This window comes from Notothenia rossii (assembly GCF_949606895.1).
Source record: "Notothenia rossii genome assembly, chromosome: 10".
NCBI lineage: Eukaryota > Metazoa > Chordata > Actinopteri > Perciformes > Nototheniidae > Notothenia > Notothenia rossii.
In genome coordinates, this window is record NC_136908.1 from 46,286,280 (window position 1) to 46,305,087 (window position 18,808).

General features: G+C 42.4%; 2 protein-coding genes across 2 annotated transcripts; both read left to right on the plus strand.

Annotated features, from left to right (window-relative positions):
• Positions 1–293: 293 nt before the first annotated feature.
• tspan33a (tetraspanin 33a) lies at positions 294–6,602 on the plus strand. The gene is made up of 8 exons (XM_079653945.1): positions 294–595; positions 2,533–2,590; positions 2,873–3,000; positions 3,430–3,504; positions 4,717–4,812; positions 4,938–5,066; positions 5,155–5,316; positions 5,477–6,602. Exons 1-8 carry the CDS (start codon positions 500–502, stop codon positions 5,576–5,578), a joined length of 846 nt encoding a protein of 281 aa, XP_079510071.1. The 5' UTR covers positions 294–499; the 3' UTR covers positions 5,579–6,602.
• Positions 6,603–8,179: 1,577 nt separating this feature from the next.
• smo (smoothened, frizzled class receptor) lies at positions 8,180–18,581 on the plus strand. The gene is made up of 12 exons (XM_079654782.1): positions 8,180–9,418; positions 10,552–10,751; positions 10,838–11,047; positions 12,354–12,526; positions 12,609–12,828; positions 12,921–13,044; positions 13,183–13,275; positions 13,560–13,668; positions 14,271–14,456; positions 15,029–15,177; positions 15,918–16,052; positions 16,179–18,581. The coding sequence occupies exons 1-12, from the start codon at positions 9,157–9,159 to the stop codon at positions 16,772–16,774; spliced, it is 2,457 nt and encodes an 818-aa protein (XP_079510908.1). The 5' UTR covers positions 8,180–9,156; the 3' UTR covers positions 16,775–18,581.
• The last annotated feature ends 227 nt before the right edge of the window (positions 18,582–18,808 follow it).

Below are 18,808 nucleotides of genomic sequence, written 5' to 3' on the forward strand. Positions count from 1 at the left end.
CATTAATAGGCCCATGAATAGGCCTATTTATAATTCATACACTTAGCCTTAATCCATCAAGCTTGAAAACACAACGTTTCATTATTAGATTTGAATTACAAAATAACTTAAATGAAAGCAAAAGTAGCCAATTAAAGCATACACGGTAAGGCCTACATCTAAAAAGTGGTTTGTAAAAATACACACACTTGACAGGTTTAGCTGGAGATCCACGGGGTCAATCAGAGGACCCGTTCCTTTATGTTCAGGAGCCCTTGCTCCAGGTAATCTGATCCCAGGTATACAGGAGTGAGACACAGAGGTAACACACTCAGTTTCCCCCCGCCTCGTCAGAGCGGCAGCCTCACTGGACCTGTGTGTCGGATCAAGTGTGTGAAGAAACCAGCAGCTTGTCATCATCGTTTAGAGTCGGAGTCTTTGGTTTTCACTCACGGATACTCGTTATTTCTCATAGCTGATCTGTGCGCAAACGTAACAACCCGCTTGGATACCTGTCGCCATGGGAGGAAGACGAGGAGGCGCACATGACGAAAACTACTCCTTTATCAGTCCAGTCGTCAAGTACCTACTGTTCTTGTTCAATTTAATATTCTGGGTGAGTTTATTATGCTATTAAACACAGGGGGTCACACAGATCCCAACACATGAAAGTTGTATGTATTCTCCAGCGCGCAGGTTAATCACGGTCTTTCTTGGCACAAAATATTTGCTCCATTAGGTTAAATTAAAAAGGAGTTTTAACCAGAGTTAAACTACCTCTCTCGCGATTTCAAAGTGTCAGATCTGCACTTCTTTATTTATTTGAACACAAGGGTGAAGGGTTTTGTTTGCTGCGATTTGAGCATCCACTGCTCAGTTAGTTGTTCATTAATCCTGGAGTTTAGGAAAAATGAAGCAGTGTCCAGAAAAGAGGGGAAAGGAAGTCAACATGCAAAGCTGAAACAGGAACACAGGAATACACACACACTGTTTTCTGCTTGGTACTGTGTATAATAAGGAATTTATCATTAGATTTGTGTAACCACACTGTGATATCTCAAAAACAATGTTCACACCACTTGAAGTCAGTTCACACGTCTGCTGTGGTTTATGATCAGGTTAGTTTCTGTTCATAAAATAGGTTAACTTCCTGTCTAGCAGATTTCCCAATAAGATGTATTTTTCCATTTCAAACCAGCCTTAGTGAACACAGCAGGCGATGACATGGATTGCATCATTTGCTATCATTTAAACTGTCTTATTATGCTAAAGTGTTTCCCTCAAATAGGATGTTATTCATTGTATGACTGGGTCTTTTTTAAAGGAAATAATTCAGCAGAGCTCAGCAGGCTGTTAACAAACCAAAGTTCATTTGGTGGGGTTTCAGTGTCAGGTGCTCGGGGGCTGTAACATAAGGAGATTTCTGACTTACAGCATTTTTGAAGCAGATCTGATGTTAATATTTAACTTGTTGGGGTTTAGTGCAGTCCGTTTCTGCTGTTTAAGCAAAACAATTCTGTAGGAATGAGGAGAAATGTCGTTGAATTTAAACATATTTACCTCTTTTGACAACAAGCTCAAACAAGACACTTTACGTTTTGTTTACATGTTAATATCTGAGAAATCTTGAGCTTTTCTATACATGTTCTTATACATTTCCAACAGCTTCTATACCTAAGTGTGTATGAGCTGTGTCCATGACTTCTCTGGCCAAGTACAAACAGGAGAAGGCTTTGTAAAAACTTGAAGCTCTTCCTCATGGAATGTGTTGTTGTCATTTCTGTTGCCTCAGGCGGCCCGCAATTGGCTCAGTGTAGGACACACCAAAGAAAAGTGCATGGCTCCCTTTACCTTAAAAATGTTGTGGAAAGTCCACAGTTTGTCATAATCCTGGTGATCAGCTGGTACAATGACGATTAACCCAATAAGGGAATCAGTTGTGTAACCAACGCAAGTGTGGGACTTAGTCGCCTATAAATTGTAGCATAACATTTCACCAACTGTCACATTGCAAAAAAACAACCTCTAGCTTCAGGCCTCATGTACTAATCTTTACAAAAGGGGCAGAAAACTCTCTTTGGCCTCCCACCCCAAGAAGGAGCAGTGTTTGTTGTACCTAGATCCATTTCACTCAGGAGGGTGGGGGGGGGGGGGGGGGGGTTCTGAGGGCTCGCTTTTATTCTATTGAGACTGAGAGGAGCGCTGAGTGAAAGCCTCTTTTTAGTCAAAGGTGCAGATCGCTGCCAGGTCGCTTTAGTCAAATGGAAGCAGAGTGGATGGCCGAACAGCCTCATCTACATTTCTCCTCTCCTCTAGTTCAACACTGATTCAACATGTAGCACTGGGTGTGCTTCTGGAGGATTAGATTTGATTCTTTCAGTACAGCCTCTGACTCATGTATATCTGATGTGTGTTCAGGTGCCACTCCCTGGACAGGTAACAACATAGACACGATGATTTACACACTGTTCTGTGTGGTTTCACCCAATTGTACCCCATAGCATTATTTCAATATGTGAGTATAAATACATACGTGTTCTCTCTTCTCCTCAGGTAATCTCCCTGGTGATGGTAGCTATCGGCGTGTACGCCCGCATGATGAAACATGCAGGTAGAGGATTCTTCAGTGATAGAGCATACAGTCTGTTTCATGCTTAGTGGGTTAGGATGGGGCTTTTGTTTTGGCTTTGTGCTCACTGCTTCCACCAGCAACACAGCATTTACATATGTTTTGTTGAAGATTTTATAAAATAAATTCAATTCAGCAGTGGAAGAGCCAGAGGTAGACGTGTTAAAGCACTTCCATAAATGTTTCCTGTTCTGATTAAATAAAGGTCATTAAGAAAAAGTAGCTCCCTCACATCAATCTGATCCCCTCTCTTCTCCTCCTCAGAGGCCGCTCTGCGGTGTCTGTCGGTGGACCCCGCTGTAATGCTGCTGGTGGTGGGGGTCCTCATGTTCATCCTCACCTTCTGTGGCTGTGTGGGCTCGCTGCGAGAAAACATCTGCCTCCTGCAGACGGTGAGTCAGGAGTTTCTCCACTAAAGAGGAAATCAGTGCAGAGACATGTTGTTTAGGGAATGCTGTCAGATTCAAGCTCAGTCCCATGAGCTGCCAGGTCCTCTCAACAGTATGTTATACTGGCACACAGTATAACATACTGCATGTACAGTATTGCAGTTTTATAAAGAAAATTACTCATTGCAACAGGTAAGATTATTTTATTTTGAAATCAATTTTAAAACAGCCTTTACGTAGCAGAGTTTGACAATGTTTTTCTATTGTTATTATCTTTGTATTTAGATGTTTGCTTTCTCTGCATGCAAGTAGAGGTGGCAACAACTAGCAGCTGAATTACAGGATCTCAAGGAATCGGTTCTCTAAATAATGAACCCAAACAGATTCATTCCTCCAGTCCTGTGACCCTCCCTCTCTTGTTTCCCCCCACAGTTCTGCATCTGTCTGACGGTGATCTTCCTGCTGCAGCTGGTTGCCGGGGTCCTGGGCTTCGTCTTCGCCGATAAGGTAATGAAACAAACCTGAGAATAATGTAAGCTTGAATGTAGGGCCGCAACTGTTTAACACTGTCAACAAAATGCCATTCTTGTTTCTCTCTAACTCACGCGAGAACAGAACAATGTGACGTGAGTTTGGATTTCAAAATGAAAGACTATTAATCTTACACACAAGAAGTATTGCAACAAGAAATTATTTTTAGCATTAGAAAAATACAAATTACAAATGATAAACATGTAAAAGGTTACACTTACAGAGATCAATTGTTTTATTTAACAAACTGTAAACATTGTCAAACCCACCATGAACAGTGAATGTTCCTTTCTGTAATCAACATTCTTTATAGCTATTCTTTAACTAAATACATCATAAGTTTTAGATACATCATAGAATAAATATTCATAAAATAAATGTCAAATATAGTAATGTGTAAGCAAAACTTCAGAATAATACTGGCCTGCCTCGAAAAAGGGGCTTCATTTATTTATTGACTATTTCTTTGGGTTGAGTTTGTTTTATTTGTTTTATTGAATGTCCTTTTAAGAAGAAGAAGAAGAAGAAGAAGATACACTTTATTAATCCCTTACAGGGAAATGTCTTTCCCCACTCGGTGGGAAACTCTGGGAACACAGTAATGATAGCCTTTGCAGACCCTTTACATGCACAACAACCTATAGAACACACTACAGGAAAGGGAAACCCCAACATGCGTAATAGGGCCTCTTTAAACAAGAAGATTGGATTACTTGTCATAGAGTACTCAGCCTGTGAAGGCAGTTGTACAATGTCTCTAGAGGGACTCCAAACAACCTCTGTGATGTCGTTAGGGTGATCACAGACTGGGCTTGAGACTTCAACAGACAGCGTGTGACAAAGAGTTTGGAGAACAACTTTAATCTTGCCATAAACACTCAAAAACACAAACATTCTAACATTTCCCATGCGGTTAGTTGTAGGCAGGGTTGCATGAAGTTGTAACTTTAAATATGTTAGAGGACTAGCATCTCTATAGTTCAATAGAAATATTCATATAAAATAGAAGGTGGACTAAAATCCAATAAAAAATAAATAAAAAAGAGCTGCGCTCTACTATGGTATTCTGCATTGATTTTGACTCACTGGGTCACATGACATAAAACTTGAGATTTTTCAATAGAAAATGCTGAATTTTTATAACAATATTTGTATTAAATAGATTTTTTTTTTTGTACTCCTGCTAAGGCTCGGAATAGAGTGACTGTGATGATCAACGATGCCATCGTCCACTACAGAGAGGACATCGACCTGCAGAACCTCATAGACTTTGGTCAGAAAGAGGTAAGGGTGCAGTTCAAACATGCCGGAAACGCGTAGGTCATCAGTGTTTTTTCATTGTAAATACCAACAGCAAATATACAAAAATCAGGATGCCTCCTGCATATGATGTGTGTATGTGTCCTCAGTTTGGCTGCTGTGGGGGTTTGACGTACAGCGACTGGTCCCAGAACATCTACTTCAGATGCGAGCCGGACAACCCCAGCAGAGAGCGCTGCTCCGTGCCCTTCTCCTGCTGCGTCCTCAACAAGGACGAGGTCATCTGAACACCACTCTGCTGAGCCCTTTATCTGTTGCTTTGTGTTTATTATTATTAATGTAATAACTGTGTGTGTACTCGAGCAGAACGTGATCAACACCATGTGTGGCCAAGGCATGCAAGAGATGGAGTACACTGAGGCTGGAAACCATATCCACGTCAACGGCTGCATCGACAAACTGGTGGACTGGATCCACAGCAACCTGTTCCTCCTGGGGGGGGTCGCCCTGGGACTGGCCATTCCACAGGTAGAACACACACACACACGCGCACACACACACACACACACACACACACACACACACACACACACACACACACACACACACACACACACACACACACACACACACACACACACTCAAGTCTTAAATAGCAGAGACTAATGTTGTGTGTTCTGTTCTTCAGCTGGTCGGCATCCTCCTGTCTCAGATTCTGATCAGCCAGATCAAAAACCAGATCGAGCTGCAGAACTACAACCTGAAGCACCACTCCGACCCGTGGAGATGACCCAGACTGGATCAGTCCAGATTCTGGTGATAGGCACCAGAACCACAACTGCCTGAAAACCTTTTTTTTGTAGCAGCCTGGATTATGCATCCAGCATTATTGCTTTGACTTAAAAACATGTGACTAATATTGAGCCAGCATGTGGACAAGCCATTACTATTGGCTAGGATGTGGAGGTTAGTACACACAGAGGAGACGAAAGGAGAAACTGGACTCTGCCGCCACCTGCTGGACACAAACCAAGCTGGATTTTAGACTACTTTTTGATGGACCAAAACAGAGGCAGGAGGAGTATTTGGTGATCAGGGTCTTGTTGACAGTTAACTGCTAACTGACTGAAAAGGCAATTACATTTTTCCACATTTTGTATATTTTTTCAAAATAAAAGAATGCCGGTCAGAATGTGTTATGCATGCTCCGTCATGATGCTTACAGCTGCTGGCGTCTGTGGCATGCATCAGATATTTGGCAGGTTGTTTAAATGAATGTCGCTTTGTAGTTGAAATATCTGTGAAGAGTACAAAGCTTTGCCTACTTACAATACTTTCAATTACTTACAAGCTTATGTGTTAAAAAGCGTGTCTCAAAGTGCCTTTTACCCATGATACCAAAAGTTATACAGTATAAGAACTTTTTTACTTAACAAACAAAATATTTTATTTGGTCATTTAATGTAACAGTAATGTTTGCATCAAAGGTCTTCATAATACCTTCACCTTCATAATAAAGTGGCCATGTTAGGTTGTCCTGCAGAGACCCTACTCTTCACATGATTTCATTTCCTTCTCACGTTTAGCCAGCTGCAGGACTGCAGAGCCACTGGATTTCATCTCAATATGCTGCCATTATAAGAACATGTCTGCCAAATAACAGGCTTTTAACAAAGTTCATATTCTGTTCATAAGGCATCATTTAAATCCTGCTCTGATCTATTGCTTTTTCTTTTCTTTTTTGAACAATTGTCAACGAAAATACAAAAGTAAAGGGGAATTCCCATTTCCCCACTAAAGAAAACAGTTGTAAATGCCTCCAGTGTTGTTATGTTGGTGTGGTCACTGGAAAATGCCAAGTTTGTGTTTTCTGACCAATCAGTGAGCAGAGCATGGTTGAGGTTCTCTTTGTCCGTGGTAATCGTACACAGCTGTTTATATCAGTTTGTATTATCTTGTTATGATGTGATACCCATGTGATAGTTCTTTACAAGTAGCTGTCCTTTAACTGAAGACATTTCACTTCTTCCACCAGGGAAGCTCCAGCTAAAGGTTTCATGTATCTGCGAAGAAGCAACTCTCATCTCCGTCTCTGCCTGGCAAATGAAATCCTGAGTTGCGAGGCATTCCCAGCTTGAAACCTGACGCCTGTAATCTTTGGGAGCAGAAACAGTCCTGCATGTTTTACAGCCTTTGACGCAAGTCCACAATCTAAACATGACATTTCTGTGTTAGTTTAAAGCTGCAGTAACTCTCCGTGCTGTGATTCACCCTGAGGCCCGAGACACACTCTGCTGTACCTCTGATGCTGCTGAGGAGTAAAACTACATTTTGTGTGACACTGTAGATATACATTTGTAACGTTACAGTAGTTTATGAATGTAGCAGTCTCTTACAATAATGTTTTGGTGTGGTTGTGTGTGTGGGGGGTGTGAGTGAGAGAGAGAGTGTGTGTGTTGGCTCGGCCCGCACTCTGTGTGTGGTCCCTGGTTTCTGCCTCTGACTCACTCAGGCAGCCATGTTGCTGTGGGCTTCATGGAGGCCCAGACACACACACACACACACACACACACACACACACACACACACACACACACACACACACACACACACACACACACACACACACACACACAGAGGAGGGAGCAGAGTTAACCCAGTTTTACTCACAGAACACCACGAGAGAAACAAAGCATCTCCAGGCATGCAAATACCACAAGTGCACTGTCCAATTAATGCGCTAACAACAGAGCAGCACCATGCTGGAGATTAACGAGCTGCTTTTAGTCGTATAATAAAAAATGTACACATCTACATACATTCATTAAAGCACCTGCAATTAATAATGTGAGCGAGTTTGAGTATGAGTTTTAAATGTTAATATTTGCCGGTTTTAAGATTCCTTCATCCCCTTAACCAGGAGAGGAAGCCCAGTCCATCATGCTTGTCCCAAAGAAAAGTGACTTAATATCAGGTTATTAACTGTGTCCCTCACTCCTGTGCACACTACTGTCATACACATGTGACTATTCAAAACTTCATCTCAATCTATGTGTTATTCAATCAATCAAAGTTTATTTATACCGCCCAATCTCACACATTTTACATTTGACTCAGGGGGCTTTACAGTTTATACAATATACATTATTAACACATTATTCATCAAGTCGAATACATTTTGACTGTCATTATCTAAGAGCAGACAGCCACCAATTTAAATCTAATTTAATTTAGTATAATGCATGCAAGGTCTTTTATCCCTGACAGATGTGCAGCATCAGTACACATCAGAATCAGAATACATGTATTCATCCCACAGAGGGGATATTTGTTGAGTATCTGTTGTTGTTATTATTGTTTAATATGCTGCCCATAATGTAATTATATATAATAATACCTTACTTCAAATACGTAATACGTATTATAATATAATAATGTAATACATAATACTCCTTTATATGTATTTCGTTCAAATGTTACCCTTTGTATATGTATTCTAGAAGAGCTGAAGACCACCCTCGGGTCCTTAGGGTACATTTTAGAAACATTTTAGATTTACTCCCTGAGAGTTGGCACAAGTCGACCAGTTTTTCATCTATTTCAGAACAAACTGAGAAGCAGATCGGATGGGGGCTCTGGGTTGTTTGGAGGTCCTTGAGATGAGAAACGTTTTGAGAAGGCCTGCCATAAGGCACATTCTTCCTCTTGCGGAGGGGGATGGGAGGGGAAGTGTTGTTGCTCCGTCTCTCCCCCATGTGCATACCAGAGACTTTAACCTGCAGACACCGACCCGCAGCTCGGGAACACACAGAGAGATCCTCCTCACACTGCATCAGGGGAAACACACACTCATTGGGACACGTAGAGAGATGTAGCTTCAATTATCATCCTATTTTTCTGCCATCTTAAAGAAGGGGGGCTCCGGAGAAGGGGGTGGTGCATCAGAGCCAGAGATCCTATTACACATCCACTTCTCATGGCAAGTTTTTTGGAAGTGGGGGAGGGCGATCCTGCAACTTTCTCGGCCTGATGTCTGTTTAAAACCCATCCTAAAAGCTTCAAATGAATACTTTATATGGTTTTGAGGCGATGATGCGGTTGCTCTACAGCTGAGGGCACTTTCTGGAGCCGATCGGATCTGGATAATGAAGGAATCCCGGAGGATCCAGCGGGGATCGGCCGAGAACTGCAGGATACAAAAGTTTGGGAGGACTGGGAACAAACTTTGAAACGCCCTGCAGATCTCCTTCATAATGCCGATTTTGGAAACGTATTCGAAATCTAAAGAAGACAAGTTGATCTCCAGGTTTCTTTAGGTAAAACTGAATAATTTAATCGGTTTTGCACGGCTCGTTCTCGGCCCCCAAGATGTCCTCCCGGGCTCGGAGCCCCATTGTTGGGTTTTGCGGGATGCTGTGCGTCTGGGCTGCCTGGCTCTCAGGCTGCGGGGCGGTGTTGTCTCCAAACGGGACCATATTTGAGGACCACTGCAAGAAAACCTCGACCTGTGAGGCTCTGAAATACAACACATGTCTGGGGTCGCCTCTGCCGTACACACACACTTCTCTGGTCCTGGCCGAGGACTCCAGCACCCAAGAAGAGGCTTTTGAGAAGCTGGCCATGTGGTCCGGTGAGATCCAGGGTTCATCTGTTCAATAAACACCAATATACTCCATCTGATGTGAATACTTTAGAGTGTGGGAGAGGAGTGATCATCATCCTGTGATCCAATTAAAAAACTGTACTCTTGGATACATGTATGTTAGTTGTACTATGATAGATTAAATGTCAAAAATATATTGGGTTATTATGAATAGCTATCTAACTTACTTGTTTTGAAAGCGATCAATACGATGTGTAATTTCACAAAAAGTCCATTGTGAACAAACATAACCAAGTCAATTCTAAAAATCAAATGACAATACAAATCTGGCCCTCAGGCTTTTATTTTGGAGCAATTAATACATAAATATATCAGTTTCACTACATAGGAAAAGTCAGTGTTGTGTACCTGGTTTGTAAGTGCTAATAATGTTAATTGTTATGACAAAGGACTGTGATGAGGGGTCTCAGAGGGGAGAGAGCCCAAACAGGAAATGAAGGGGTAAAAGCCATTAAAGGCAACAAAAGGAATCACTCATAGGTGCTAGAGAGCTAACAATGGAAGAGTGTCAACAATAAAAGGGTTTTAGATATTCTGCTTCACATTCATAAACTCTCTAATGACCTGTCAGACCCAGGCCCCCGCCTCTCAGGGTCAAGGGTCCCATCCACCCATACCTTTTTGTATAGTTGGATATGGTTTATTATGGCTCCTGTGTAATGTAAAGACAATAGCAGCATACATATAGGAGGGATAAGAAGTCATCTTTTTTTTTTAAAACCTCACAAAATTCCCCTTAACCAAGTCTCAATTAATAATTTCATTGGCTTAAGGACGATTATGAGTGATCCTGCTAATACAGATTTTCACTCAAAATTGTCACTACATTTTTAGCAGTTGGATGATAAGGTGTAAGTTGTCTAAACGGATTTGGCTGATTAATCAAGTTAAACCATGTCTTATTACACAATAGTTAGTTAGATTATGTGAATCAAGGTGATTCATCTATGATCAAACTGATATATTCTTGGCCCTGCCACATTTTCTATTCATGTGTTTGTGCTTATCATCACCGTCACGAGTCTGATAAGTGTAGCAGATTATCGTACACATCTCATGATTTATTTCAATGTTTGTAAGACTGTTTTTCCATCCCACAGGTCTGCGTAACGCTCCTCGCTGCTGGACGGTCATCCAGCCGCTGCTCTGTGCCGTCTACATGCCCAAATGTGAGAACGGTCGAGTGGAGCTGCCCAGTAAGAGCCTGTGTCTGGCCACACGCGGGCCCTGCAGCATCGTGGACCAGGAGAGGGGCTGGCCCAGCTTCCTCACCTGTGACAAGTTCCCAGTGGGCTGCTCGGTAGGCTTCTTTGTAATTAAATGTATTGATGCTGAGGGTCAGAGGTCAACGTTGCACTAGGATCTCACCTTCTCCTCTGTATGCAGAACGAGGTGCAGAAGCTGAAGTTCAACATGTCGAGCCGCTGTGAAGCCCCCCTGGTGAAGACGGACATTCAGTCCAGCTGGTACAAGGACGTGGAGGGCTGCGGGATCCAGTGTGACAACCCCCTGTTCACCGAGGAGGAGCACAACGACATGCACGCTTACATCGCATACTTCGGCACCATCACCCTCCTCTGCACCTTCTTCACCCTGGTGAGGCACAACTACACTACCCATGATGCTTGTTTTTGCCTTATAGGGAAAGAGATTATACATTTTCTTTTGCATGGAAATCTGAATACTGGGGGGAAAGGCTTACATGACAATTTATCCATTTAAAAATTGAATAAGTTAAAGGTTTTGAAAAAAGTGAAAGAAACATATTTACGTTAACACAATAAGTTAAAATAAGAATGTGAAATCAGAAGATACAAATAAATTGAATATAATTCAAATATCTATACAATATGAAGTAAAAATGTGCACATTGTACTTTATTGTCATTGCACAAGGTACAAATACATTTATTTTTGCAAAAGTGCCAAGAGTAGATTACAGCATCGTCACATATTAAGTTACAGTATCAGAGTAAGGAAAGATACAGTCAAGTTGTATAAATATAAAATCGTTATTTACAGATAAGATGCAAGTTCTGAAACATATTAAAACAAGGTGCCGGGTTTAGGCATGTGTAAGTGAAATACAGTTGTGACAAATATTAAACACAGATGTAAATATGTGCACAAAGCAGAGTAACGGCCCGTCCACACACAGTCATGAAAAAAATCTTGAAAAATCTTGATGCTGGGCGTGTCTGAAGCTTGGCGATTTTTTGCGAGCAACGCGACCAACAACCAATCACATGAATCTCCCGCCCCCGACATACAAAGCAATAGCAATGTTAAAACGAAGTAAACTGGATATAAACTCCCCAAACAGGCGAAAACCTACCAGTTTCACCCACTGTCTCTGCCACCTCCCTCCATGCCTGGTTCCTCCGGTTTGTATCCCGGTAAATAGATCTGGTCATAAAGAACGGTGTGATTTGCTACCGTAATTTCTCGTTTGGAATATGAGGAAATGAACTGCGGTCTGGCTCTCCCAGCTTTCACGCGGTTTGATTGGCTAGCGCTTGCACTGGCGGGATTTGCATAAACGTGATTTGATTGGCTGATGCCAGCTTCGCAAGCATTGGAAGCATCAAAAGTTGAACATTGCTCAACTTTTGATGCTCACGATGCTTGCAAAGCCATGCTCCGCTCCCCACAATGCAGTTCGGCGAAGATTAAAAATCTTCTACGTCACCCCATTCAAGTGAATGGGCGAAGCCTTGAAAGATTTTTTTCATGCCTGTGTGTGGACGGGCCGTAAGGTCCCTGAGTGTGAGGCGCTTTGGGTAGAAGCCCCAGCAGTGTGAAAGGGAAATGTGGAAGTAGAAAACATAGATGACCGTTTTTAAAGGGAAGCCTCCAAATATCCAGATGTTTCTCTGGTATAACCGTCTTCTCCTCCGTTTCAGCTCACGTTTCTTGCCGACTGGAAGAACTCCAACCGTTACCCGGCCGTCATTCTGTTCTACATCAACGCCTGCTTCTTTGTGGGCAGTATCGGCTGGCTGGCCCAGTTCCTGGATGGAGCGCGGGAAGAGATCGTGTGCAAGAGCGACAACACCATGCGCCTCGGGGAGCCCTCGTAAGTCTTTTAACACACCAGCTGAGATAAAACATCCTTCCCAAATACAGAAACTGAACCCTAAACTGGTGTTTGGCTATAGGTCTTCAGAGACGCTGTCCTGTGTCACCATCTTCATCATTGTGTACTACTCTCTGATGTCGGGTGTGATTTGGTTCGTCATGCTGACCTATGCCTGGCACACGTCCTTCAAAGCCCTGGGCACCACCCAGCAGCCGCTGTCCGGCAGAACCTCCTACTTCCACATGGTCACCTGGTCGGTCCCCTTCATCCTCACTGTGGCCATCCTGGCTATCGCTGAGGTGTGTGGGAGACCTTTTCATTATAAGATCTGACTTCCAGTCCTGCGAAAAGCTTTGATTTAAATCTCATGTCTCTGATGTGTTTTCTACAGGTGGATGGAGACTCGGTGAGTGGGATCTGTTTTGTAGGCTACAAAAACTACAAATACCGCGCTGGGTTTGTGCTGGCCCCCATTGGAGTTGTACTTGTTGTCGGCGGTTACTTCCTCATTCGGGGTGAGACTCATTGACCATCCTTTGAAAAGCAATTTTAGCCCTTTTTTTCACATCCTTCAAAACTCTGTGAACTCCAGAAGTGCTCATCATCAAAATCGTCGATCAACACCAAATCATTATTCATTTTTTTCCTTCCAGGTGTCATGACTTTGTTTTCCATTAAGAGTAACCACCCAGGACTGCTGAGTGAGAAAGCTGCCAGCAAAATCAACGAGACGATGCTGAGGCTGGGTATGTTCTCTCATCTGATGCCATTACACTCTACAGCGGGGACCTGAGAAATATTATATATACTATATAAATGTATCATTTAGAGTTGGAACGTGGATCAAACTAAGTATTGAAGAAAGTAAATGTTTCAGTTGAGGAACAAGAACATTTCTTCTCTCCTTTTACCCAATATTCTGTATTGTCATGTAAACAATTTCAATGTATTCCAAGTTAGGGTATGAATGCCATTGGGGGAAGGGCCTGGTATCTTTCATCTGATATATTGCTCTATTTCTCTTTTTCAGGTATATTTGGATTCCTGGCTTTTGGCTTTGTTTTCATCACCTTCGGCTGCCACTTCTACGATTTCTTTAACCAGGCTGAATGGGAGAGGAGCTTTAGAGAATATGTGCTGTAAGTTTTACTGACTATATTTCTTAATCAGAAATCAAAATCGAGTTTATTTCCAGGTACGTTACAAGGAATTTGCTTTGGTGTATGATGCTGCAAACACAACATGAGCAAATAAGTAGTAAGTGAAAGTAAAACATTTAACGATTGTAAAAAGAAACTATTTAACATTAAAGAAGAATAAAGACAAGTATTTACACCAAATTTAGAAATACAAAATAAACTTATGACAAACTGCAATGTATTATAAATTAAAGTAGAGAGAAATGTGTGCAGAAATGTGTATAGACGTACAGCCTTAATGTGGCTGTAATCCTGTGATGGCTCACACCTGCACACAGAGATCCACAGACCGAGCTGAGACCCCAGACCGCTCACCCAGCTCTCAGCGGTGAATGCAGCCTCTTTCCCCGCAGTGTTGACACTGGCTGTAGTGGAAATAATTTAGCCTCAAAAATGTAAACCGTTCTCTTCCACCCTGACGTGTAAAAGGCTTTCTTATTTGCCAGATCCAGCATTTGAATGTGCCTCAGTCCTACGTCTCAGAGGTGTAGAAGCACATGTTGGAGGCAGAGACTGACCATCCCTCTCTATGTTTTCAACAGGTGTGAAGCCAACGTGACAATCGCCTCTCAGACCAACAAGCCCATCCCAGAATGCACCATTAAGAACCGGCCCAGCCTGATGGTGGAGAAAATCAACCTGTTCGCCATGTTTGGGACGGGAATCGCTATGAGTACCTGGGTCTGGACCAAGGCCACCATCCTCATCTGGAAACGGACCTGGTTCAAGTAAGCAAACATAGAGAAAGTGAAATGTAACATGGTGTTGCTGCTTCTCGAATACTATGTTCCAATCTCTCTTTAAGTCTCTTCTCATTGCTTGTGTTCACATCATGTCTACAGGCCTGTCCACGTCCATATATGGTTTTAAAAATATGTGAACCAGCCTGGGAAAAGTCTAATCTCTAAGCATCTAGACATGTACTAACCAAGCCAAGCTGCCCCGCCAAACATCCTGAAAAACTGGGGATTTTCACCCTGATCATTTAAAATAATGGAGGCATTAATTCAGTCAAATCCTCCCAGTGTGTGCTAGTGTGTTGGTTTTTATGTGCAGCGCTAATCCTTGTAAACAGAACTCACAAGGGCGCACTGTGTATTGGAGTGTATTCAAAGGAATTAATTCCCTTCTTGCTTTGAAAAAAACAACAATAATTCAACTTCTTTATTGTTTTCCTTAGTGGCTTAAGACTGTCTCATCGTGATGTGTCTGAAATCACAAATGTCCCATGACTGCTGATGGCATTAAGTGTGTCATCCTCAGTCTCTCTTTCTGAACCTGCCTTATGTTGCTGTGTCAGGATCCTCGGCCGCAGTGACGATGAACCCAAGAGGATAAAAAAGAGCAAGATGATCGCCAAGGCCTTTGCTCTGAGGAAGGAGCTCCACAAGGACCCCGAGAAGGAGCTGTCCTTCAGCATGCACACCGTGTCCCATGAAGGACCCGTGGGTGAGTGTTTCAGTGGAGTCATTCAAAATATCTCGGATCATAAACTTGGAATATTGTCTGCTATTAAAGTAATCCAGTGGAAGCACTGTCCGGTGATGTTTGGATACTTCCACCTTGTGGTTAATAGCCAAAACTGCAAGGCATCTGATCTAGATTGTTAGGGGAGTATTTATTTAGTTCAAACCCGTTTTAACACCTTTCTTCTTCTGGAAAGCAACATTTTAGTTTTCAATGGACAAACATAATGCCTCTCAATTCTATTTTACTGGAACAGCTTTGCTAATTAGTAGATATTTAAAAACTCGGGCACGTAAGAAACATATCTGTGTGGATAGATACTACTGTAGGTAGGCTAAGTGATAAAGTGTTATTTTGTATTGGGTCAACTACCTCTCTAAGTTTGAGTGTGTAATGAAATGCCGCCATGTGTGCTGATGTAAAGAACCTCTGTGTGGTATTTGTCTTTCAAATGTGCCCTGAAAAGATTTTCCGTTAGCTTCTCTGTGGTGTAGAAGCTCCACAGTCAGGGACAACTGTTATGTCTGTAGCTAAGACCTGCATGACACATGCCTCTGCTGGTGTAAGCTGTGAGGCTGCTGCGGCTGCCCTGATTGTTTAGCTTGGAGACGTTCAGAGCTATAGAGGCACTGTGGGGGGGGGCATTAAGCACATGTTGGTTTCAAAGTTGTCCTCAGTTGTCCTTAAATGTAGAGTTGTGGTTTGTCTTTTCTCATTCATAGCTGGAATCAATTTTGAGCTAAATGAGCCGTCGAACGACATGTCATCAGCTTGGGCGCAGCATGTGACCAAGATGGTGGCCAGACGTGGGGCCATCCTGCCTCAGGACATCTCTGTCACTCCTACTGGCACCCCGGGTGAGAGCAGGAGGCCATGACTCTGACTTTACATCAACCCCTCTCCTGCTTTATACCCTTTTTCCTTTCATTTTCTTTATCAGAGGACTTCCTTTCACAGACTTATGCTCCGTTATGTCTTTACAGTGCCGCCTCCGGACGAGAGGAACCGGCTCTGGATGGTGGAGGCTGAGATTTCACCTGAGATGATAAAAAGGAAAAAGAAGAAGAAGAAGAGGAGGAAGGAGGTGCGCCTGGCGGAGGAGGCGGTGGACCCCCAGGCCTATCAGCAGCGTGAGTTTGGGCGCAGCTCCGTGCCTCGCCTGCCCAAACTGCCCTGCCACCCCAGCCTGGTGGCCAACCTGCGGGAGCACCAGAGGATGGAGGAGGAGGTCCTGCCAGGGTCCTACCCAGACCCCCTGTCCTATGAGGAGAGGTCCCCCTACCAGCCCTATCGGAGCAGTCGGAACAACTATGGCCGCAGCCTGCTCTCCAACCCTCTGACCTTCGACGACCGCCCGGAGGATCTGGGTCTCGGCCCGCGCTGCCCCCTCTCAGTCTCCACCTGGCAGCCTAGTGGACCCTCCCGTTACCCCGGAGACATGGATCTCACAGACGGGCTGTCGGAGAGGTTGGCCCACGTGGCTCGGGTACCGGGGGGGCGAAGGGTCAGCTACGGACCCATTCACTCCAGAACCAATTTAATGGAGGCGGAGCTTATGGATGCTGACTCTGACTTCTGAGAGCTTTGTGGTACACAGACAAGTAATCTTCACAAAGTGCTGGATACTTTAAACTCCTTACAGTGCACCTAATCCCCAGAGGTAGAACTAAGCCGTCAGTTATTTCTTACTTCATCTTTCTTTTTAGAAGACAAAGGGAAAAGTGAAAAAAATATGTTGTGAATAAGTTAATGAAAAGATTATTTTTTATACTTTATGTTTGTCCAATGAAATTTCAAAAGCAACTCCGTGATGACAAGGTGAGTGAGGCAGCTAAACTTTATGTGGCTTGAAACATTTCTTTATTCTGAAACTGGTAGCAGACAGCGCTGTCTGTGACCACATGAACCCGGGCAGGGGGCAACTCGCTGTTGGATTTACCAGTGAGGACATTTGGAGATAAAGGCATTGGATAAATCTTTTGAAAGTCTACCCTTTGATGGTGTTATAACCATTTCTACTGCCAAAGGGAGGGCAGTAAAACCGCACTCATACAGAAGACCATACAGGTAATAAATGCTACAGGCTACTTGCAAATACTGTTAACCAAGGTCTTCTTTTGTGCTATATTTGTATTATCTTAAATCTTTTCTCTTTCCACCACTATTTTGCCATTAAATGCTTGTGTTCATGTGCAGTTAACTTGAGGTACTAACAGATATCTCCCTTTCCCTGTTAATACTAATATAACTAAAATTACATACACACACTCACACAGAAGCCTGAAATAAATGATTAAATGTGTACAAGATGTTACATTTAGGGCACACAGATTCACATTGTGAAGATACACTTCCTCCATTGAACTAACATCTGCAAAGTTACATGATTTAGTTTTAATAATAATTTAAAACCAGGCTGAAAAGCAGCCCGAGTGTCAACAGGAACACGACTGTTCAACCAGATAGCAGACATTAAGTTACTGAGCTAAAATATTAACATATTATTTGCAGGTGCTCTGTTGCCTGGTGCAATAAACCAACATTAGCTCATTTTATTTACCTGAATGGAATGGCTGACTTGTTCTCAATGAGTCCTTCTTGTATATTTCACTTAAAGTGTTATTTTGTTTTACTACAGTATTTTTACTTGAGTTAATTTGTTGTACATATTTAATATAAACTGGGCTTCACAACTGTTCCACTTTCTTTAGCTCAGTTGAAAATCTTTCATGTGAATTATTTTAGACTACACGGGGCTTAGGAGACACGTATTTCTCCTGAATGCTTCTTTTTTTCAGCGTCTCTCTTTCTAAATGTGTGTTCTGTAAATAGACTGTTCATAGATTTTGCAATAAGGGTATTATTTGTACAGATTTATGTATCCAATCACTTGATTACTCTGCTGATATGGTAAATAAAAAGGGAAGAGTATGCTATAAAAAGATGTCACTGTACTTGCTGTAACCAAAACTTCACTTAGTTTTACACTCAATATGGATACATGATGCTAAAGTAGACAGTGGTAGCTGGTGCTAAATAGTTTGTCTAATGTAATGTCTAGTTGTTCATGTGTATGATAGAGAATTATTTATGTCATCAGTAGATACCATATTGCTATGAATTAGACGATATAGGGAGTTTGGCAACAAAATAAAGCACAGCTGATGTCCACCTAAAAAGAGAAAAGATTGGTAATGTTTAAATAAAGATCGGTTTGGAAATGATGTTTTATGCCTTGAAAGATTTGGTTTTGGTAAGCTGTCAAGAAGATGTAAGCCTCGTGTTTATTCTTGTTTAGTTTCCCAACTCTGTGTAAAAAGGTACTGTCAGTTTGTGCAGCTGTACGTTTCTGTTTTGATATGTAAATAAAAGTAACCCTACACTCATCTGTGTGATTTGACGTGTTGCCACAGTTTGTGCAGAAAGGTTTTCACAGAGGTCCTTTTTATTCGACAGCTCAAAGATAGAAAAAAAGGTTTTGTTCTAGAGACTGCCTAGGTATGAGATCACACCAGCCACAACGCTACAACCAGCCTGGGGCAACAAGTGGGGGGCCACCACTTCCAACCCATTAGTTATTTATATTTGCTTAAAAAGTTGCTCATATTTGTAT

Coding starts and splice junctions, on each gene's coding strand:
- tspan33a (XM_079653945.1), top strand. CDS start 500: ATGGGAGGAAGACGAGGAGGCGCACATGACGAAAACTACTCCTTTATC. Junction 3,001..3,429: donor ACATCTGCCTCCTGCAGACG/GTGAGTCAGGAG, acceptor TTCCCCCCACAG/TTCTGCATCTGTCTGACGGT. Junction 5,067..5,154: donor GCGTCCTCAACAAGGACGAG/GTCATCTGAACA, acceptor GTACTCGAGCAG/AACGTGATCAACACCATGTG.
- smo (XM_079654782.1), top strand. CDS start 9,157: ATGTCCTCCCGGGCTCGGAGCCCCATTGTTGGGTTTTGCGGGATGCTG. Junction 10,752..10,837: donor AGTTCCCAGTGGGCTGCTCG/GTAGGCTTCTTT, acceptor CTCTGTATGCAG/AACGAGGTGCAGAAGCTGAA. Junction 16,053..16,178: donor CACTCCTACTGGCACCCCGG/GTGAGAGCAGGA, acceptor ATGTCTTTACAG/TGCCGCCTCCGGACGAGAGG.